The 23832-nt window shown below is 38.8% G+C and overlaps 1 protein-coding gene across 2 annotated transcripts in view; it reads right to left on the bottom strand.

Annotated features, from left to right (window-relative positions):
- Window positions 1-1793: 1793 nt before the first annotated feature.
- The window catches only part of LOC105233078 (protein prickle), a 182216-nt gene continuing 160177 nt past the window's right edge, over window positions 1794-23832 (bottom strand). For both annotated transcript variants that reach the window (XM_049452421.1, XM_049452420.1), the window contains 4 exons: window positions 14211-14324; window positions 8203-8331; window positions 4662-4865; window positions 1794-4098 (listed from right to left, as the gene is read on the bottom strand). In XM_049452421.1, coding sequence (XP_049308378.1) covers window positions 2158-4098; window positions 4662-4865; window positions 8203-8331; window positions 14211-14324 — 2388 coding nt within the window. In that variant the 3' untranslated portion in view covers window positions 1794-2157. The remainder of the gene's footprint in view (window positions 4099-4661; window positions 4866-8202; window positions 8332-14210; window positions 14325-23832) is intronic.

The following is a 23832-nucleotide window of genomic DNA, read 5'->3' as shown; positions in this document are numbered from 1 at the left end:
ACTTCTTGTGTGGAAAAATAGCGTTTTCACAATACACACCTTTTATATTTTCAACTCACTTTAAGTTAAACAGAGACGTTATGTCTCGCTCTTTCATTAGATATCAATTTTTTTAAAATCGGTGCATATTTGACGAAGTTATAGCGATTTTTCGCTGCGCTGGCAGCTTACTGGCTGATTATGTTCGCCTGGTGCAGCAGCAGGTGATTTATGCTGATTTTGCACATGCGATTTTTAAATTTTTCACGCTGTAAAGCCATAACAGCGGCTGCTAATAAAATCAGTGTTAATGTGAATATAGCAGACCTATGTTACACGAGCTCCAACAGGGACTATTTAAGCACTGTTAATGTTAATTTAGCAGACATAGTATGTGTGAGCTCCTCCAACATGGCATGCTAATTAACATACTCATAGAGGGCGAATGTAATTAACACACCGAATTAAACAGAGCGGTTGCTGTAAGATAGAATGTCGGCAGAGTATTTTAAATGCGAAATTATAATGTAAAGGATCAAAAAATTAACTAACTTGCTTATAAAATTAAAAAAGTTTTTTTTTTTAGTTTTAATTTTAGTTTTATTTTTTATATGTATATTAACTTACCATATATCTTAAAAATTTACAATGTAAAATTACTGGTAATTCAGTTAAAGTTATATATTATATAAAAATACATTTTAATTTAGTTAAGTTTAATTATATGCTTATATACATAATTTTGTATTTGTTTGTATATTTTAGGGTCAATAAATATTTATTAATTTTTTATATATAAAATTTGTAGAAATATTGATAAATGTATAATATCTCTTAACATTACTGCTTCTAATTACTAAAAAGTACTAGTACTTATGCATGGTAGTTGTAGGTTTTTAAAATTTAATATGTACCCAATTTCTAAATTATTATTATTTATTTAAATGTGTATATAGTCTAAAAATAGTTACATACTCTTATGCTGCTCATACTTATTATTTTTATATTTATTTTTAATTTTATAATTTAATTTAAATACTTAATTGCTACAGCTGAGGTTTCTCAGTGCTTCTGGAACTCATTAAGTTTAACTTTTATTGCTTTAATTAATTCTTCACGTAGATAATTGTACATGTTTTTTGCATTGCAATTGGATATGGCTGAATGGGAAAATCTCATTTTATAATTTTATTTTTGAGTTTAGGTATATATTATTTGCAATGATTTTATATTCTTTTATCAAAAATAACATGATTCATAATTTTATATTTTTTTTTATCAAAAATATGTTGGTTCAGTATGATGATTTTTAATTTTACAAAATTTCTGCAAATTTTTCAATTATCTTAGAAAATGGTATATATTTTATCAAAAATACAACACACGGGCGGGTATTACGTCGGCTCTTATTTTTTTATTAATATCCTCGTATTTTTTTAAATTAATTTTATATAGTTTTGCACAAAACTTGTAGCATTTTGCTTTTTTGCCTCAGTATTAAATAAATAATAAATTTTTAGGGATAACACTATAAAATATTTGGTTTCAGTAGAAAAATACATATATTATATATGAATATAGACTAAAATATATAAGTAGCAAAAACCATTAAAATAATAAAAGAAAGTATAAACTTAATGTTTAGAAAATTTAATTTTTATAAAATTTGAAATTTTTATTATATACACACAATTTTAAATATTTTTTTTCTAATATTTTAAAAAATTATTTTTTTCCTTTTTTAATTTTTATTGTAATTTAATCCCCAAAATTTATTCTGCTTCACTTCTTCCGAAGTAGCATTTATTAATTTCTTTTTTTTTATCAGTTTTCAATTACACTTTAATTTCCTCTTTCAACTTAACTCATCACTAAAGCAATTTATAAATCATTAATTATGTCAGATGGTAAATGCCAACGCTTTGATACCCGCCGCCGCCGCTTTGATTTAGTGTGCCTGGAAGCCATATACATATATTTAATTTTAAATAATTGTTGCCTCTTTTTAATTACGTTTCACATTTGAATTTTGTTGTACTTTTTGTTTTTGTTTAAATATTATAGGCTTCGATTGCCAGCGGCGCTGCCGCCCATTTCCACTGCTACGCTGACTGACAACTCTTAATGACTGCTGATACGCGCTTGCTCCGCAACTTTGCATAACGCTACAACAACGCATCACGAAATAATACAATTCTTGTCCTTGTCACTCATATCCGTCGGCTTGCGTTTGCGATCATAGGCGAGCGCATCGTTGGGCACATAGCTGACGCGCACACCGCCATAATGTCGCCGCTGTGGCAATTGATACATCATATAGTCTTCGGAGGAGGACGAGGATGACGAGCAAGTGGAACAAACGCTCGAGGCATCATCCGATTCGTCGTCGCCACAATGCGTGACAGGCTGTAAGGCAGATGCGCTGCTGGTGTTTGAAGCGCGTTGCAACACCGATGGTGGTCCTTGATAGGAGGAGGAGAGCGGTTGTGTTGTCACGTAGGTGTCGGCGCGCGTTGTGGAATGCGAGCGATAACCGTTGCTGCGATGACCCGATGATTTGCGTCGACGTCTGCGGCGCGATGAGTGATGACCGTTACCGCCAGAAGAACGCTCACCGCTGCAGCAGTCTTTGCTCCTGCTCCGCTCATGGTCGCGGTCTCGGTCACGATCACGATCGCGGTCACGGTCACGATCGCGATCACGGTCGCGTGTGCCCGCGCCGTTGCCGGAATAGCTGCGCGAACGCGGCAGTGGGTCTGGTGGTAAACCTTCGAAGCGTACACCTTTCTTTTTAACCTCACCAGTTGGGCCGCTCATCGGTGATGAGGATGAAGCGCCGCTAAGTATGGACACTGGATGTATGGGTGGCTGACTGGACTGCGTAGATTGCGGCGAGGTAATTGAGCGTTCACCGCCTGAGGCTGTGGGTGAGCCCATTAATTCGGGCGGTAGCGCGGTCGAAGCCACCGACAAATTGGGTGTGGGTAACTCACCGATGTCGGAGGGTAGTGGTGAAGTGATCGGATCACCAAAGTCTTGTGCGAATTGTTGCGAGGTAGTGTGTGCGCCAGTCGGTGGTGGCTGTGTGGCCGGTCGTCCAGTTAGTTCGGGCATACTTGAGGTCATAGAGCTTTCCATTTTCGAGACATGTTGTATATGACGCGGTAGATTATATGTATGTGAGCCGGTGTGTGGTGGCTTACTAGGCCAAGCGGCATCTAAGTTGAGCGACATCTCATTGAAGTTGTAAGCAGCCTCAGATTTCAGCTCCATTGGTTGAGGCATCAAATGTGTGTATTCGCCGGGTGAGATCAGCGGTGATAGATTCTGTGAAGATGTTGAAGGCGCACCGCCTGAGAAGTCTGTAAAATCACCAGCACTGCGACTACCAATCGCATGTTCCAAATCCTTGACCACACCACCATCAGAGTCTGATGTTGGGTAGCTCTGTTTCGTTGGATCTCTAAGCGTCACGTCGCCTGCACCACTGACTGGTGCAGCGCTATCACCCACTCTATCACTACCAGCATGCACATCGCTGGCGCTTGGTCCACCACCCGTACCCGCACAAACTATACCCGCCGCTATCTGTTGACTCTGCAGCTGATACATCGCTTGATTGAAGCTATTCTGGTGCTGTTGTTGTTGCATTGGTGACATTGGCGGCGAACTGGACGCATGACTGCTGGGTATGCGCGTCTGCGGACGCACACGTTGCGTTGGCGGTGTCGGTGTGGTGTACATGCCAGTACCCGAGCTATCTGATGGTGTGGGCGGTTCACCTTTACTGCAAGCAATCGAACAGTAAATGCAACCGCGACGCGGCAAGAAGGCGCGTCCCAAAAGCGAACAACGACATGTGTTGCAAGAGAAACATTCGTCCGTCGCATGCCAGTGCTGGCCGTCGTGGCTCATTTGACCCTGATCCACACCAATGGACTCGCCGCAGTAGTCACAGTACTCGGCGAACATCGCGTCGAAGCAGAGCAGACAATAAGGTTTGCCCTCGCGCATTATATAACGTTGACCGCCCAGCTGCTTCTCGCACTCCTGACACGCGAAGTGGTTCATATGCCAGGCACGTCCTTCCGCCTCGGTGCATTCATCGGCAAGGATTATCTGCGCCAAGGAGAGCAAGAAAGAAACGGAAATGTTAAATAAATTTAAAAGTTGAAAAGTGAGCTGTTAAGCAGACATAAAGAAGACGTAAAGTATACTCTGAAATGAGCAATAAGTACAGCAGTGCAGCGAAAGTGCTTATGGGAAGAGTCAGCCGTGTAGTTTGAAAACTTTTGCTGAAACTTTGATTAGAAATGCTGGGCTGCATCTTTGGGGAGTGCAATGCGCTCTTAAGTATGTGAGTCGAATCTGTGTGGCAACACTTGCCGCTGTGCGTTTGGTACTGAGTGCAGTGGTTAGTAGAAAATTAGCGAAGGTGTTTGCCGTTAGTTCACACGACTTCGTAGAAGTTTGCTAAAGTCGTATGTCTTGTGGTTTAACACTCGAAAGCTGATTTCGAAAGCAGCTTAAAGCGTAGGTTGTAGTTGGAAAATGTTAGATAACTTCAAAATTAAACAGATGAGAGATTTTTCTGAACATAAGTTATTGGAAGTAGAGTTTGCTGAAGACTTTTTCATTGTAGGAATGTGGTGAATAGAAGCGAATAATAACATCAAACTTACCTCATCACAGGCAGAGCAGCGCGGCTTCAATGTCTCCGCATGATGACGTCCACAATAGAGACGGCCATCGCGATGAAAGTAAATGAGATCGACTAGCAGCTCATGGCAAATGCAGCAAATGAAGCAACCGGCGTGCCACGAAGCATTCGGACCCAGACGTGTAGCGAATACAGCAATGTCGCCGGTGGAAATCAACTCGTCACACTGAAATGAGGGAAATATGATACGTATAAATGCAGTGAATTTTAAATAATAAAAATGCTGCTGATGAAAGCATAAATAAACGCGACTTTAAGAAAGGAAAGCGAATTAGTGTGGAATTGCTTTAGCTTGATTTTAATTTAATTTTCATTATGGAATATCTTTAATATTATATACTTAACTAGGGCTATTCACGTATCTACATACATACATATTTAATTTACTTGAGTTGCACAATAATCGCTAGACAAATCTGAAAATACGCCCACACAGCCATGCATACCCATAGAGGAAATCGCATTAAGTTTGTTATGCAATACCAAATGATTTTCTTACACACACACATACACACTCATATTGATAATTTCCACTCGCACGCAACTTTTACTGCTCGCTTGAGTGTGTTTGTGTTTGCTCACTTGTTAGTGCCATTGAGTTAAGTTGCTTGTTTGCTTAGTGTGGCTTCAACACGTTTCGTCGCCGGTTAAGTGACATTGACCCGGCAGTGCAGTGTTGTCCTGTGTCAATGCCAATGCCAGTGACAGTCAAATTGACAGTTTCTGGCGATGCGATGCTGCATACAATTACTAGGCACTAGTACAATCAGCTATATTATATATATGTATGCTGAGTATATGTATAGTCTTTTGTAAATAACTACGCATTCGAGGAGTACTGAGTATGTTATTTTATTGAATTTGGCTAATTGCATTTAGCACGTTGGTGGAAATGCTTTAAGCATCAGCATACTTCATTCATATTCATGTTTGTTCGGCTAATGAAACACAACTAATCTTATAATCAAGCTATCAACTAATCTTAGTTGAGCATCTTCGAAAAGTAATTTAGTATTTTTACTAATATGTAGATGACTTTAACTCGAGTGACAATAAAACGGAAAGAAGAAAGACTTCATCAAACTTAAACAATAACTAACTTTGGTAGCTATATGCTATATTGACCCGATCTGAACAATTATCTTGAATATTGTGGCTTCGATTTTAAAAATAATCTATGCCAAATATCGTGAATCTATCTTGCCAAATAAAAAAGTTTTCCATATAAAGCTTAATTTGGATCGGTCAGTTTGTTTGGCAGATATATGTTAGCAGTTTCCAGCTTAGAAAAAGATGTGTATAATATTTCAGATCGATTGCTCAAAAACTGAGGAATTAGTTCGGGTATATATATAAATAGACAAACAGACATGGTTAAATCGACACGCTGATCATTTTTATATACACTTTATAAGGTATCCGTGCTTTTCGTAGATATAAACTTATGTATATCTATATCTATATTTGTTCAGTGTATAAATAAGTATGTCTGAGAAGTGAGTTAGGATAGCTAAATAATATCCCTTATATAATCCCCATCACCAAAAAGCATTTTCCTAGTTGTTGGCGCCTATCGGGCATCCCTACAAACATATGTCTGAAGCTTGCTGGGCAGCACTTACATATGTGCTTGCTGTCAAACTAGCTTCCGTGTTTGCATTATCTTCAATAAAGAATCGGAACATATAGGACATTTTTAATTTTAATCGGTTTTATTCTTCCACGTGTAAGCCACTTTGAAGTCCTCGCGTCTGAACACTTCATGATTGACGAACCGCTAAAGGGACATTCCAACGCTGACGTTGAAGACTTCAAGGTGACTATACTTCAACACTGGCAAACCATTCTGTCAATTTGACAGCACTTCTGGAATCGATGGCGAGGCGAGCATATTGCCAGTCTCCAACACCCCTCGTAATGGATACGCTCAATATCGAATTCGGTTAAAGATAACATTTTTTATTGTTATCATACATGAAGGCAAAAAAGAATTAGAAATTATGACAGGCGATGTTGAATCATCTTGTCACCTCCTTCGTTATTGCCCAGCTTTTGCCCGTCTGAGACAAAAATTGATTGAAATTAATCCTCTTCAAAAATTTGTGGCAAGCTTAAATCGATCGGTCGATTTGTGAGGATCTGTTGATTCAATTTTATGGGTAACATAAAGAACGAATATCTGCTGAAGTGAGATTCGTTGACTTTAGAACAACCGTACGATCTAACCTTACGTAATTTAACCTAACCTACTGTACACTAAAGTGATTTAGAAGAAGATTAATTATTTAACTGCAATGATAACCTATATAAAGTATTTTTTGGTTTAATTTAAGTATAATATATTTATATTATAAAGTCTAAATAGCTAAAATTTATATCAGAAAAATAAATTTCAAAATTATTCATTCGGAAGAAGTATTTAGTGGGACTGCCAAGCTCACGTATCGTAGTTACAATATAATTGGATTGTTGAAAAAGATTTTGTCAGTTGCTTCTTGTGGCGAAAATGATATAAACAACTTTCAAGCCGGGAAATATTTTCATCTTGATTTTGATAGGGTATACGCTACTAAGAATAGTGGTCTGTTTTGAAAAATTTGTTCGAAAATTGTAAAAAATTCTGTTCAGAACTGACTGAGCAAAAGGCAGAAGTCTTGATCATAAGTACTAGAAAAGTGAAGGAAAGTATATATCTCACTATAAGGGAGTGTGAGATTCATTCACAGCTACAACTAAAGAATCTTGGAGTAATAATAGTCTCAAGGCTCAAATATTGAGGTCACCTAGAATACATTGCAGGTAAAGCGAATAAAATTCTAAACGCCTTATCAAGAATGATGACAAATAAAGGCTGCGTACGTTTCAGTCGGTTGTGTAATATGCCGCTCCAATATGGATCCAGGCACTAGGCATTAAAGCATATGCCAGAGAAATAAGCACTGCGCATAGGCTGTCGGCACTAAGAGTTATCAGTGCCTTTCGAACAATATCAAGTGACTCTGCTGAAGTAATAGCCAGTATTATCTGAATTGACATCCAGGGTGACGAATACGAGCGGATACATAGGTTATCAGAGCCGTCGTTAGGAACCAAAAGAGAAGAGAGAGTCAAAAGCTTAACAATATGGCAGCAGCGGTGGCAAACCTCATTGCAATGTCGGTGGACCCACAGACTGATACCGGACATCCATTCGAGGATAGACATACGACTTGGGGACCTGGATTTCCACCTAACCCAAATACTAAGTGGACATGGGTGCTTTAGAAGCTACCTGTACAGATTCCTGCACGACATGTTCAGATAGTTTAGATCATTTTTACAAAACTCCGTTTGGAATAAGCAAATCGCACTGCAGTCATTGAGAGAAGGACACTACAGCACGGCCACTACAGCACTACAGCACGGCAGACAACTGATAACTATTATATACTTTATGTACTATATATACATATATTTATATATTTATTTTTATTTCAGTGAATTTGCTGAAAAACAATACTTACGCCATCGCAGGGGCGCGCACTCATCAGCTGTCTGACATTGCCACGTCCGAGAGCGTCACGTTTGCGCTGTGTGGAGAATAGGCGAAGTTCCTTGCGTTCCTCATCCGTCAATGAGTGACAGTAACGAACCTGTGAAGAAGATGAAAGATAAAAAAATATAAAAACAACAGCAATTTTAAATGGTGATGATGGAGAGTGGTGCTCAGCTAAGAGTCTTTTGTAACATATTAAATGAATGTGAGTGTGTGTGAATGTATTTAGCTTTGTGTGGGCACATAAGTGACAAGTTAAATAATTTTGCGGTCGGCAGTCAAGTATTTATTTGAGAATTTAAAATTCTTCGCCTCGCGTCAGGCACACGTACGCATGTGTGTGTGCGTGTAAATTGAAAATTGCTTCTGAGAAAGAGCAGTCGCGCCACCATCAACGCTTTGTGGCACTCAAAAGTGGTAGTGTGGCATGCAAAACACGCCGCTGCTGCTGTTGCTGCTGTGATGGTCAATCAAGTGATGCACATTGCTGATATGGCCGAAGTGTGCACTTATGTGTGGACATGTGTAAGTGTTGTGTTGCATGCACACATTTTGATTATTACGCAAGTTTTCGCTGCTCATTCCATGCCTGCTCGCTGGCAAATCATTCGTGTGGCATGTGTAGCATGCATGCAACATTGCTGACGTGCTCCTGAATAATGACAGCCATTTTCGCGTAACTCCGGCGGCGCGGTGCGGTGGCAAAGCAGCAGCAATAGTGGCTCTGCTTCCAACTTGTTTCGGTTTATTCGGTTGACTGACTGGCAATGGTTCGTTCCGCCTCCCGACTTGTTTTGCTGCATGCAAATTCCACGCAAACACGCGTCTTACTACACGGTTGCAAAGGGGTATCAGTACGTTGGTTAGGTGGTGTGTGCAGAGCAGACTTGCTTTGTCAAACTATAGATGACCAAGTGTGGACAGATGTCAAAGCGTGTAATGCGCGTATGTGAATGTGCTTTCAATGACAAACAACTGTGCGTTGTGGCTGTAGCTCAGCAATCAGTTGCATGCTCGATTTTTGTCAATTATATTATTTGCCTTGTGGGAGTTGTGATTGTACTTACCTTAAGCTAGGTACACAGTGAAGCATATGGAATCAGCGTTGATACTAGACGATTTTGGTAAAATCGAGGAAGTGTGTAATCTCCAAATTCATTGGTCCTGATGGAATAAATGCTATAATGCTGAAGCACTTGACGGGAGTAAGTTTCCTCACCAAGGTCCTCAATCTGTCTCGTTGACCACTTTTCAAATACGCGATGAGTGGTCCCACTATTAAAAGCTGAGAAATCCGTCAAAAAAGGTGGTCCTATTGCCCGATAATTCTTCTGCCACAGTAGTGAAGACGCTTGAGGCTTTGCTACTCCCGATTTTCACTCATCACCTGAGTCTGGTAAACCCTCAGAATGGCTTCCGTATAGTGTATAGCCCCACCACAGCGCTTAGCGTCCCAGATTGTTCATGGCCTCAACCAAAATGCACTCTGTGAGAGGACGATCCTCGTAGCGCTGGACTTGGCAAAAGCCTTTGATACAGTAAACCACACAACGCTACTTGAGGACATCGAAAAATCTATGTTCCCTCCAGGGTTGAAGAAGTGAACTAAAAATTACGAGCAGCCAGCAATCATCCGTACTGTTTTAAGGTAAAAATTCCAAATTCCAAATTGAGAAGAACTGAGCAGGAGTTCCATAGGGTGGTGTTCTCTCCACGTTGCTGTTTAACTTCTACATTTCGGAACTCCCTCAAAAACCAAAGGGTATTTCTATCTCCTCTTTCGCTGACATAGAAATGTTTCTGACAACATACAAAGCAATCGGCCGGCCGATACCTACCTACACCGCACCAATATGGTCGCCTGGATGCAATGAAACGAAAACGAGGAAGCTTCAGATATGCCAGAACACTGCACTCCGGACTAAAACGGGATCCCTCTTGATGTCTCCTATCGAACATCTGCACAGTGAGGTCTGTATGCTTCCAGTTAAAGACCATAATGAATTCCTCTTCAAGCAGTTTCTGCTGGGGTGTTTTCGTAGAAATTATCCCTGCAGAACCTGTTTGAAGCTAAACAGCCTCTTAGTAGCATTAAGAGGTCCTTCCTCAACTACGTCGACGAAGTAAGACAATACACCGACCAGACTTCGGACGCAACTAACTTCAGACATGCGTAGACCGTCATTTACAGTGGAATCATAAACACTTTAACCGATGCCTTCTCAGTTAATGGCTTAGCTGTAGTCAAACAACCATCCATTCCAAAAGACGAGCTCAAACTGCCGCGAGAATCGAGAGTGATTTATCCCAGCCTTATTCTGGATACAGTAGCAGTTTAAACTCTTACTTATCCAAAACCGACCCCGACATACCAAATATATGTTCAGCATGCAAAGCGGCATCGCATGACTGTAACCACCTATTTACATGCCCAGCTAACCCTATACATTCGACACCCTTCTCTCTAAGATCCGATCCCGCCGAAACAGCACGTTTCCTGACCATTTGATAACCTCGATGACAACTTATCTGAATCTTACCAGGGTGGTGACTATATTACGACATCAATAATTAAAGAAGCAGATAAAGACATCGCGTCAACTAAAAAAGTTTTCCATACAACCGAGCGTTTAGTTTGTTGGTAGCTATGTTCTATTGTGGTCCGATATCAGTGGTTCCGAAAGATGAGCAGCTCCTTGGTGAGAAACAGACGGGTATAAAATTTCAAATTACTAACTTAAAAACTATGGGACTAAAATTTGGAAACTGGAATACTTTGTTTGGTTGACGCGATATTTTTACGTCTTTTTGTCGATACAGACAGACAGATATGGCTGAATCGATCCAGCTTATCATGCTGATTATTTAACTAGATATTTTATGGGGTCTCTGTGAAGTTGCAGTTAAAATTTGAAGTGCGATAGTCTCCGAGTACCATTATCAACTGATTCAAAAAATGCGTTTCGAGAAAACATGTTTGAAGTTTTGTAAGCTAAAGGTGAATGACCCAAACTACACTACAAATAGGACCGTAATGTGAACTGTGAACGAAGAAGTTCGACTGTTTGAAAATTTGGTACTGTATTGATTGACGTTTAGTCTCCCATAAGCCATAGAATATTCTAATGACTCTTGCGGATCTGACAAAAGTAAAGAAATCAAGCCGGAAAGTATAGCTACTAAATTTCTGTGATCCGTTAGAAAGACTAGCTTGGGCCAAAAGTTTATGAAGACCAGACCTTTTGATAGTAAAAACCTCTAGACAGAGATGGCCGTAAACTCTTCCACCAAATTGTTCACCAAGCTTTGATCCATCTGTAAAGAAGCTTACCGCCCCTCTCCTCCAACGGCTGCTTCTCACCCACAAATTCCTCGTCGGTATAATCGCCAGAGTTCGATTTGGCGACTCCACGATCCTAGTGATCCGGTATGAAGTGAAATTGTATGAGGATATCAGTGTATCCAGATACGTGTTCTTTTAAGAACACTTCGCTTTACTTTGTACGCAGCCTTACTGACTGTCTTTCTACTAACGCATTTGCTACTGGAAATAGATGCTTTCATACCAACATAGATGCGTTCGCATTTCTAACCTTTTGTCTGTAGCTCAAATTGTCAATTCGGCAGCAATGTCATTTCTATCTACAGCAAATCTGCCTTTCTCATGCGAGGGTAAATGTTGGCAACGCATAGTCCTCATTGTGATTGCATTTCAATGCCCCACAATTATGCGGGCACTATGTTCTTTTTTCGCGAATGCAACGGTACCATGTACGGTACAACATGCAGTAGGCGTGTGGGCGTAACTCGTGTGATTTATGCCACAAATCAGTTGTTGGAATTCAATTTAAATGCAGTAAAATGTGAGTTAAAGCGCTGATGATGATGGGAGTCATTGAAGGGAATTGGTTTTGTTCATGATGTTAAAGGGTGGCTTCACTAGTACAGTTTTGTTTCGATATACAGATTTTTGGCTGAAAGTGGACAATTTTGGGGATCGGTGGTAGTTGCGAAAGCTTGCTAGACTACTATAGATATAACTCTTCTTTTTGTAAGGAATTTTTTGAGATTGCAGCATTATCACTAACAACAACAGCAACCTCACTTTCGAAATCCAACGCAGAATAACTCTTGCCAACAGGTGCCACTTTAGACTGAATAGGTAATCTAGAAGTAAAGTTCTCTCTCAAGTCACTCATCATCCCCGTCGTGCTATATGGTGCAAAGACATGGACGATGACAACATCAGATGAGTCGATATTACGAGTTTTCGAGAGAAAGGTTCTGGGGAAGATGTATGGTCCTTTGCGCATTGGCAATGGCGAATACTGCAGTCAATGGAAAAATGAGCTGTACGAAATATACGACGACATTGACATAGTTCAGCGAATATAGAGGCAGAGGCTACGCTGGCTAGGTCATATTGTCCGAATGGATGAAAACACTCCAGCTCTGAGAGTATTCAAAACAGTATTCGGGAGGGAAATCAGAGGAAGAGAAAGATTTCCACTCCGTTGGAAAGGCTAGGTGGAGAATACACTTGGAATATCCAATTGCCGCCAAGCAGTGAAAATGAAGAACGATTGGCACGCTGTTGTTAACTCGGTTATAACCGTGTAAGCGGCGTCTTTGCCAATAAAGATCAATAAAATCTTTTTTGGAACGATAAATATTAAGTAGGAGTAAGACACCCTAGCTAGTGCTGACAATAAATTTTGTACCAAAAACGGGGCTCGAACCAAAAGAAGTTAGAAGTAAAAAATTCAGATTTTCTTTGCAAAATTTGTAAATAACTTCATGTGGATTTTATTAGTAAAAACTTATCTGAAGATGGCGATGAGTTATTATCTCATAGTATTTCTCTAACAGAAATTTCTTAAATTTATTGTGTCTCATTAAAGCTTCACTTCTATCCAGCTCCCGCTGGCAGCCGCATTAAGAGCTAGCACACATTCCCGTACATCTGTAAATGTCAAACATATAAACACTTACTAAAACCCAAATATGTTATGCAAATACATATGTTATACGGTTAGCCAGCGACGTCGCAGCCAATCAACATATCGATCAGATATTCTCATATGCGTTCACGAAAGCCTTGCCAGCGATGAACGTGCCACTCGCCAGTCGAACACACAGTGGGAAGTGCGTGAAAACTCGTTAGATTTAAATGGCAAACGTTAGCTGCTTTGCGTACAACGGTACCAATGCAAGAGAAGCATCATATGTAATGGCTAACTTGCGACGTGCCACATGCTGATCGATCCTGCAAACTGTTGGCGCTGGACCAGTTATGCTGGACAGCAAGGAATTGGGGCAATTTTTAACGTTAACAACTTATTGAGCATCGAAAATGTCTAATAACAAGGAACTCAGTTTAACACAGAAACATACAGCGGTCCGTTATTAAGTAAAAGTAGCGCGGAGTGCCTGGTGGGGTTGCGCCCCGTTTGGCTATGCAAATTATGCGAAACTTGTCACAGATTGCCTATTTATGGTCGGAGCGAAGTGCGTGGGTGAGAAGACACTGTGTCAGATTTAGAAAATGTTAAAAATGATATTCATATGTATGTATGTATGTATGTATATGCTGGTATGTATATTTATAACATTTCGGTCATCTATGTATATTATTATTTTGTAGAGTTTGTTGCTTCAAATAAAATCATAGTGCCACTTCCACCCTCATAATTGAGCGCGCTCAGCGTAACTGCAGCCATTACAGATACAGTTATGCCCGCATGAGTACCGTTCTTGCGGTACGTTGACTGAATCAGATAAAAGCTTCACATTTGAATAGACACTTTGGAAAGTTCTTTGTTTTAGTTTTGCCACTCGGCGTGGGAGTTCGTGGTACGATTGTGGAATGGATAAATGTGAGTGCGAGTATATTATGGTTTTTTAAACGTATACAAATTTATATATTGTTTTATTAAGGCATTTATATAAATATGTTTTCATGTGTGTTTCACTTACCTCATTATCATGCGGCGGAAGTTGATGCAACAATTGCCGCACTCGATATTGTTCACCCGGACTATTCACATATGGCACTTTATCATCGGGTATTTGTGAGAAATACAAGCGTACCTGCAATAAAGAACGAAAAAAGCATTGAATATGCGGGTTATGTATTAGATAGGCATATAAATTAGAGTAGGTATATCGGGAATTTTTGTTTTTTGAAAAAAAAAAAAAATTCATTCGTTTGTAACGGGTGATTTTTTTGAGGTTAGGATTTTCATGCATTAGTATTTGACAGATCACGTGGGATTTCAGACATGGTGTCAAAGAGAAAGATGCTCAGTATGCTTTGACATTTCATCATGAATAGACTTACTAACGAGCAACGCTTGCAAATCATTGAATTTTATTACCAAAATCAGTGTTCGGTTCGAAATGTGTTTATCGACAAATTTTGTTCAGCGATGAGGCTCATCTCTGGTTGAATGGCTACGTAAATAAGCAAAATTGCCGCATTTGGGGTGAAGAGCAACCAGAAGCCGTTCAAGAACTGCCCATGCATCCCGAAAAATGCACTGTTTGGTGTGGTTTGTACGCTGGTGGAATCATTGGACCGTATTTTTTCAAAGATGCTGTTGGACGCAACGTTACGGTGAATGGCGATCGCTATCGTTCGATGCTAACAAACTTTTTGTTGCCAAAAATGGAAGAACTGAACTTGGTTGACATGTGGTTTCAACAAGATGGCGCTACATGCCACACAGCTCGCGATTCTATGGCCATTTTGAGGGAAAACTTCGGACAACAATTCATCTCAAGAAATGGACCCGTAAGTTGGCCACCAAGATCATGCGATTTAACGCCTTTAGACTATTTTTTGTGGGGCTACGTCAAGTCTAAAGTCTACAGAAATAAGCCAGCAACTATTCCAGCTTTGGAAGACAACATTTCCGAAGAAATTCGGGCTATTCCGGCCGAAATGCTCGAAAAAGTTGCCCAAAATTGGACTTTCCGAATGGACCACCTAAGACGCAGCCGCGGTCAACATTTAAATGAAATTATCTTCAACAAGTAAGGAAGGGCTAAGTTCGGGTGTCACCGAACATTTTATACTCTCGCACAATAAAGTGATAATCGAGATTTCATTATCCGTCATTTACATATTTTTTTATTTTGCTGTAAAATTAGTTAGAATTAAATTCTGAGAGATTTACCGATATTTTCGGTGAAAAATTAGGTTAGGTTAGGTTAGGCACTGAGTTTTTCGTGTTCGATATAAGGGACCTTGAAAAGTTATAGTCCGATCACGACAATTTTTCCACAAGGGATACCTCAGCTCAAATACCGTATTTGTGTAAAGTTTTATTCCGCTATCATCATTGGTTCCTAATGTATATATTATACAGAGAAGGCATCAGATGGAATTCAAAATAGCGTTATATGGGAAGAAGGCGTGGTTGTGAACCGATTTCACCCATATTTCGCACATGTCATCAGGGTGTTAAGAAAATATTATGTACCGAATTTCATTGAAATCGGTCGAGCGGTTCCTGAGATATGCTTTTTGGTCCATAAGTGGGCGACGCCACGCCCATTTTCAATTTTAAAAAAAAGTCTGGGTGCAGCTTCCTTCTGCCATTTTTTCCGTAAAATTTTGTGTTTCTGACGTTTTTTGTTAGTCGGTTAACGCACTTTTAGTGATTTTCAACATAACCTTTGTATGGGAGGTGGGCGTGGTTATTATCCGATTTCTTCCATTTTTAAACTGTATATGGAAATGGCTGAAGGAAACGACCCTATAGAGTTTGGTTGACATAGCTGTAGTAGTTTCCGAGATATGTACAAAAAACTTAGTAGGGGGCGGGGCCACGCCCACTTTTCCAAAAAAACTACGTCCAAATATGCCCCTCCCTAATGCGATCCTTTGTGCTAAATTTCACTTTAATATCTTTATCTATGGCTTAGTTATGACACTTTATAGGTTTTCGGTTTCCGCCATTTTGTGGGCGTGGCAGTGGGCCGATTTTGTCCATCTTCGAACTTAACCTTCTTATGGAGCCAAGGAATACGTGTACCAAGTTTCATCATGATATCTCAATTTTTACTCAAGTTACAGCTTGCACGGACGGACGGACAGACGGACGGACGGACGGACAGACAGACATCCGGATTTCAACTCTACTCGTCACCCTGATCACTTTGGTATATATAACCCTATATCTGACTCTTTTAGTTTTAGGACTTACAAACAACCGTTATGTGAACAAAACTATAATACTCTCTTTAGCAACTTTGTTGCGAGAGTATAAAAAGTAAATGTCATGAACCAATCTAACGTTTCAAATAAAGAACCGATGAGATTTTGCAAATTTTATGCGTTTTTTTTTTTAAAAAAAGTTATCAAGCTCTTAAAAAATCACCCTTTATTAATTTTGTCACCTATTCACTTCTCAAACTCAAAGGCTACGCCAAAAGCTTTTAGTTATTTAAGAGATGTGCTTTTAAGGTCATCCATACTTGTAAGCCGCCAAAATTTTATGGTTTTGTGTATTTTTGGGAATAGTTAAAATACTTGCTTTGATAATAGCGGTCAAGCAAATTGAGGGGCCTTCAAGTCAACTTAGTTGAGAGTCGTACTACCTTTCAACAGACTTCAGATTCAAGATTCTTTTAGAGCCCTATAAGCTTTATTAAAATGAAAATTATGTATAAAGAAATCAGTACGCATTAACTGAGATATATATAATATATTTATATATGTATATGAACATATATATGTATGTGAGATATATTTGCCATATAAAAATTCATAAACCTATTTTACCTACTTTCATCACAAGTCTAACCTAAGACAGTCTCTTAATGTTGTTAATAGCTGTCTTTGATTCGCCAAGCGTTGGAGAGTAGCGAATCGAACAAACTTTCTTGATAAAAAAAATATTTTTCTGCATGTCAAAAAACCTCATTGTAGTTTTATTTTCTATAAACTACTAGGGGATCTGATCACGGGTTGTTGTGGTATACATTTTATACTATTATTCATATATATAGATATAGAATTGTACTTGAGGTTTAATTTTGAATATGTTCATACAAATAAATTTCATTGGAAACAAGTAAGGAAGGGCTAAGTTCGGGTGTCACCGAACATTTTATACTCTCGCATGATAAAGTGATAATCGAGATTTCATTATCCGTCATTTACATATTTTTTTATTTTGCTGTAAAATTAATTAGAATTAAATTCTGAGAGATTTACCGATATTTTCGGTAAAAAATTAGGTTAGGTTAGGTTAGGCACTGAGTTCTTTGTGTTCGATATAAGGGACCATGAAAAGTTATAGTCCGTTCACGACAATTTTTCCACAAGGGATCCCTCAGCTCAAATACCGTATTTGTGTAAAGTTTTATTCCGCTATCATCATTGGTTCCTAATGTACATATTATACAGAGAAGGCATCAGATGGAATTCAAAATAGCGTTATATTGGAGGAAGGCGTGGTTGTAAACCGATTTCACCTATATTTCACATGTCATCAGGGTGTTAAGAAAATATTATTTACCGAATTTCATTGAAATCGGTGGAGTAGTTCCTGAGATATAGTTTTTGGTTCATAAGTGGGCGATGCCACGCCCACTTTCAATTTTTAAGAAAAGCCTGGATGCAGCTTCCTTCTGCCATTTCTTCCGTAAAATTTTGTGTTTCTGACGTTTTTTGTTAGTCGGTTAACGCACTTTTAGTGATTTTCAACATAACCTTTGTATGGGAAGTGGGCGTGGTTATTATCCGATTTCTTCCATTTTTGAACTGTATATGGAGATGCTTGCAGGAGTAGAGTTTGATTGACATAGCTATAGTAGTTTCCGAGATATGTACAAAAAACTTTTTAGGGGGCGGGGCCACGCCCACTTTTCCAAAAAAATTACGTGCAAATATGCCCCTCCCTAATGCGATCCCTTGTGTCAAATTTCACTTTAATATCTTTATTTATGGCTAAGTTATGACACTTTATAGGTTTTCGGTTTCCGCCATTTTGTGGGCGTGGCAGTGAGCCGATTTTGCCCATCTTCGAACTTAACCTTCTTATGGAGCCAAGAAATACGTGTACCAAGTTTCATCATGATATCTCAATTTTTACTCAAGTTACAACTTGCACGGACGGACGGACAGACAGACATCCGGATTCCAAATCTACTCGTCACCCTGATCACTTAGGTATACATAACCCTATATCTGACTCTTTTAGTTTTAGGACTTACAAACAACCGTTATGTGAACAAAACTATAATACTCTCTTTAGCAACTTTGTTGCGAGAGTATAAAAATTGTTGAAGTATTTTTCTGAATATTAAAAAACAGCGAAGATCGTTTTACCGCCCCCAAGACGTTGCGTCCGGGGCGACGGCCCCCTTCGATTCGCCAAGCATTGGAGGATGGCGAATCGAACAACATATATCAGAAGTTCAAACCAACGAGTAGAACATGTGGTGCCAACCGTACACTAATATACCTTCTAACGCATGCGTATTGGTCTTACGTTTCATTCTTAATGGAGACAAACTGTTTTGTAGCTTTGTTTTCCATAAACTACTGTAATTGATTTTATACACCAATATATAATACTAGGTATTAACCCACGGGTCTGCTAGCGTGAAATTCGGGAATTATTACGTCGTTGTCGAGTATACCGTGCGCTCATCTGAATGTCTGTGCGTCATACACCCATCATCTAACAAGGTAGCCGCAATACGTGGGAATGCATCTGCTGAGACGATTATCTGTTGTGATATACTCGTAATAATGACCTTGCGTTGTTCAGTAAGGAAGGACACACCTCCTTATCAATTTTTAGCTAAATCGGTTAAGATCTTCTGCTGAATTAAAGAAATACTGTGTAAATTTTTACGTTTTTCCGACTGCTATGCAGGTACCAAATATCGTCCAAATTGGTTAATTAGTTGCCGAGATATGGGCGCTATCAATCTAATTTTCTAATTATACCCTGAACAGGGTATATTAACTTTGTCACGATGTTTGTAACACCCAGAACGAAGCGTCGGAGACCCTATAAAGTATATATATAAATGATCAGTATGTCGAGCTGAATCGATTTAGCCATGTCCGTCTGTCTGTCCGTCCGTCTGTCCGTCTGTCTGTATATATACAAACTAGTCCCTCAGTTTTTAAGATATCGTTTTGAAATTTTGCAAACGTCATTTTCTCTTCAAGAAGCTGCTCATTTGTCGGAACTGCCCATATCGGACCACTATAACATATAGCTGCCATACAAACTGAACGATCGGAATCAAGTTCTTGTATGGAAAACTTTCACATTTGACAATGTATCTTCACAAAAGTTGGCACAGGTTATTTTCTAAGATAATTATGTAATATACGAAAAAATTGTTCCGATCGGCTTACTAAAGCATATAGTTCCCATACAAACTGAACGATAGGAATCTAGTGCTGATATGGAAAACTTTCGCATTTGACGTGGTATCTTCACGAAATTCGACATTGAATACTGCTTAAAGTAATAACATAATCTCCGACAAAATTGTTTAGATCGGATTACTATAGCACATAGCTTCCATACAAACTGAATCCATAGTTGCTAACAGAAATGCACCTTTGAAAGGTATTTAGCTTTGGTGTAGCCGAAGTCAACGTTTTTTCCTGTTTTTACATTAATTTTTAAACTTGCCATTAAGCAACCATATACCAATACACATTGTAAATGGATATCGGATTCTAAACACTAGTCCCATATTCAAGAGCATGCAATGTAAGTATAGAAATTAACAACTAGCGAGTGAACAAAGAACAATTATTGAATATGTTTTTATTTCCGTACGGAAATATAGTGAGACCCGTCTTCTCATCGACAGATATGGCTCATACGTTTCTGGAATTGGACCTATGAAGGTTATGAGAAACAAGTGAACCTGAAAACATTTTGAGAAAAGAACACTCAATTTTTACAGCTCATGCACAGAGCCACATGCAAATGCAACATTTTTGTGAGCAAAGAAAACGCTGCAAGTGGTCAGTCGCCAACACAGTATTTTGCGAATTTCGGAATTTGAATACATGGAATATGTTTAAAGATAAGGTCTTACTTTATTACAAATTGAACAGAATATACTCAGTTTGCGTCGGAGACCCTAAAAAGTATATATATGTATATATATGAGCTGATTTAGCTCCGTCCATATATCTGTATATACGCGAACTAGTCTTTTAGTTTTTAAGATATTGAACTGAAATGTCGCTGACTTCCTAAGAAGCTGCTCGTTTGTCGAAATCGCAGATATCGGTTTTACTATCGAACAACTCAGTTCATGATATTACAATTTAATAAAACTGATCTCCAAAATCATTGGCATTTTGGATACATTATGCATTTTTCGAATAATATTTACCATCATACTTTTTTGATGTGAAATAAGAATTTTAAGTGTTTAACCTTATAATTATAATTGTAATATTGTGTCTAAATATTACATTCTAATAAATTGGCGGTAAGTAATTGGAGACGGATAGTTAAAGCAGCAGTTTTGACATCAATACATAAAGAGATTTGTTCGAAATAATACATTTTATTAAAACGTTCCATACAAAAACCAATGTGGTTTCAATGAAAAATTTAAATACCTCAGTTCTGAAACATCTTATTTACGAAATGTGTGCTATTTTAATTTTACAAGTAAAAGTTTCTAATGAATACAAATGACAGTTTGTTGAAAAAGGAATAACAATAAATATTACTTTCAATAAAAGCTTTTAATAATCAACTTTCCACTAAGCTTCAACAAAACATAAAAAGTCCTCTATTATTAACAAACACATTTCTTCGCACAAACACCACCTGATGATCGGTGAGTGTGTCATACTCTTCTCTCAACTACAAGTTCACCACATGCCGCTTATCACGTTCGGCACTGCAGGAGCAGCACGATTCTCAAAACAATCACCACTAACCAACAGAATTGGAACTCTTTCACAGCGGTGCGCCATTGCAAGCAAAATAAAAAGAAAAGAGCGGAGCGCATCATCAAACGTCAATAACAGCTGCGCAACAGAACACCAAACACACACACGGACACAGTCGAAATGCACAATAAATGAATGCCAAGAAAAGTGACCGTAAATGCTTATCACACACCAAATGCGGCACGATGAGTAAGTGCAGCAATCGCTGCAATCGTATTGATCGCCTGAAAGCTCTAAGCTCCGCGCCGCAACGCATCTCAGCGGGTTGGCGCATGATTTGCTGCCAGCTTAATACATGCACACATACATATGTGGAGGAAAACATACCAGCACTCACACAGCTGGCCGTTGACATTGCCTGGCATAAATTTATATTTTATGCCATTTTAATAGCGCCACAGTTGAAATGGCAGAAATGGTGTTTATCGCACATGGAATGCCATGCGCTCACCTTGTCTGGTGGCCAGTGGTCGGTAAAGGCCAATAAATGCATGGCGGCTGATCGGATTGATATTGAAATCGATAAAATTAAAGCAGGATACACTTGGCGTTTATTGGACGATTTGGCGATCGTTGGAATATTTACAAAGGCCAGGGATTGCGGAATGCAGTGGTGAAGCGAGCATGTGGGCATGGCAGCCCAGAAGTACTTTTGGTATGCATAATGCGGTAGGCTACAAAAAGAATCAAAATTTAAAAAGAACGACATCAGCAGCGTCATTACCATTCTCCACATCATACCCAGTACTATTACAGTTATCGTCACCATTATCATCACCATGACCACCAGCAGTACTAACATCAGTACTATTAACATCAATGACCCTGCTGACAAAAGCAGTTTTTAACACTTAAGCCAAATGTGCATTTTTATAGCGGGAGACAATTGGGAATGAAGTGTGATTTGCAATGGGAGAATAAAAGCTGTTATTTATGATGGTCTTTCGGTTGCACGTGTTCGTAGATTTTTACAAAAAAAAGTTATATAAATAGATATGCATAGAGTGACTCATATTTTATGCTAATTCAGTACTGCTTTTTATATTATTCCAGATATTTTTGCACTGAACAGGGTATAATAAGTTTTCAATAAAATTTATAACACATCGGAGATTCTTTAATATATTTAGGTATATGATCATCATGACGAGCTGAATCGATTTGGCCATGTTCGTCTGTCTGACTGCCTATATATACGTAAACTAACTCCTCAGATTTTCAGATAACGATTTGAAATTTTGCAGACATCCCTTTAACTTCAGGAACCCGTTCATTTTTCACTACATGACATCTTCATAAAATTTGGCATGAATTATTGGCTAAGACAACGGTGGGAAAAGATTCGTGAAAGGAGGATCGACACACATCACCTCTTCGTCGATTTAAAGCCGCCTTCGACAGCAATAAATGGAACTGCTTCTAATACGGTTGTATACTATAAGTTTGAGCAACGCCAAAAGCTCCGTCAGGATGGGGTAGGACCTCTCCGAGCCGTTTGATACTAAGCGAAGTTTCAAACCAGGAGACTCCATATCATGTGAGTATTTCAATCTATATCTGGAGAAAATAATCCGAGCTTCAGATTTGAATAGAGAAACACAGTCTTCTATAAGAGTGCGAGACCTCCACTTCGTTGGAAAGATCAGAGGAAAAAGGAACTGGCTACACTTGGAATCGGTCGGGCAAGTCTCGAGATATGCGATTTCACCTAAAGGTGGGCGGTGCCGCCACCATCATTCAATTTACAGAACCTGCTTGAAAGCCCTGTCATGACATTTCATGGGAAAATATGTCTCTGGCACATTTATCGCGCTTTAAGTAGTTTTTAACACCAACGTTATACTGGGAGTAAGCGGGGTTATCCACGGACTTCATTCCTTTTCACACAGTCGATAGGAGTTCTTATATAATATTATTTGCGCTAGGCGATGTTGGTTATTGAACCGTTAATAGTTTAAGAGATATGGTCATTAAGTTTATTAGGGGCCGCACCCAAGCCCCCTTTTTCAAATCTTTCCCCACAGGTGCCCTTACTACTGCAAACCCTTGTGCAAAATTTTCAGCTGCAAAAAATTTACTGCAGCTCCAGCCTTAGTCCATATTGGACAGGACTAGTACCATGCAACTTTTTCGCATTTTACAAATATAAAGAGAATTTTAAAACCCCGTCGTTGTATATAACATTCAAACCGCATCACTAAAAGAGTTAAATGTTAGGCCAAAAATCGAGTTTGATGCAAGTTTTAATGATTGGAAGAAGCGCTAGCAAAAGTACATAAAAGAATTTAAAGATTTAGTAGCGAGGTCCAAAAAATCATACAAGAAAAAACCTTCCTCCTTAAACTAACTGTGCATGGAACGAGAGTGTAAAATGAGGCAACAATAGAAATGGTATCAATTCTAACAAAAACCACAAAACTTGAGCTTTGAGAGTATTATGATGCTTCAAACCATTATGTGCTGGAGTAAGAGTTTTTAAATGAGACCGCTATACCCATGCTGGTTCATATCTTTGTACACTTTGAATTTTGTTGTTTCTAATTGGTGTAGATTATGGATTTTTATATTTGAAAGAAAATAATATATATCGACTAATACTATACAGATGCAAAATCTACAGAGAGTCATCTTCTAAATCGC

This window comes from Bactrocera dorsalis, chromosome 3 (genome assembly GCF_023373825.1).
Source record: "Bactrocera dorsalis isolate Fly_Bdor chromosome 3, ASM2337382v1, whole genome shotgun sequence".
NCBI lineage: Eukaryota > Metazoa > Arthropoda > Insecta > Diptera > Tephritidae > Bactrocera > Bactrocera dorsalis.
Note: the sequence above shows the minus strand (reverse complement) of the source record. Positions and strands in the feature narration are given on the sequence as shown.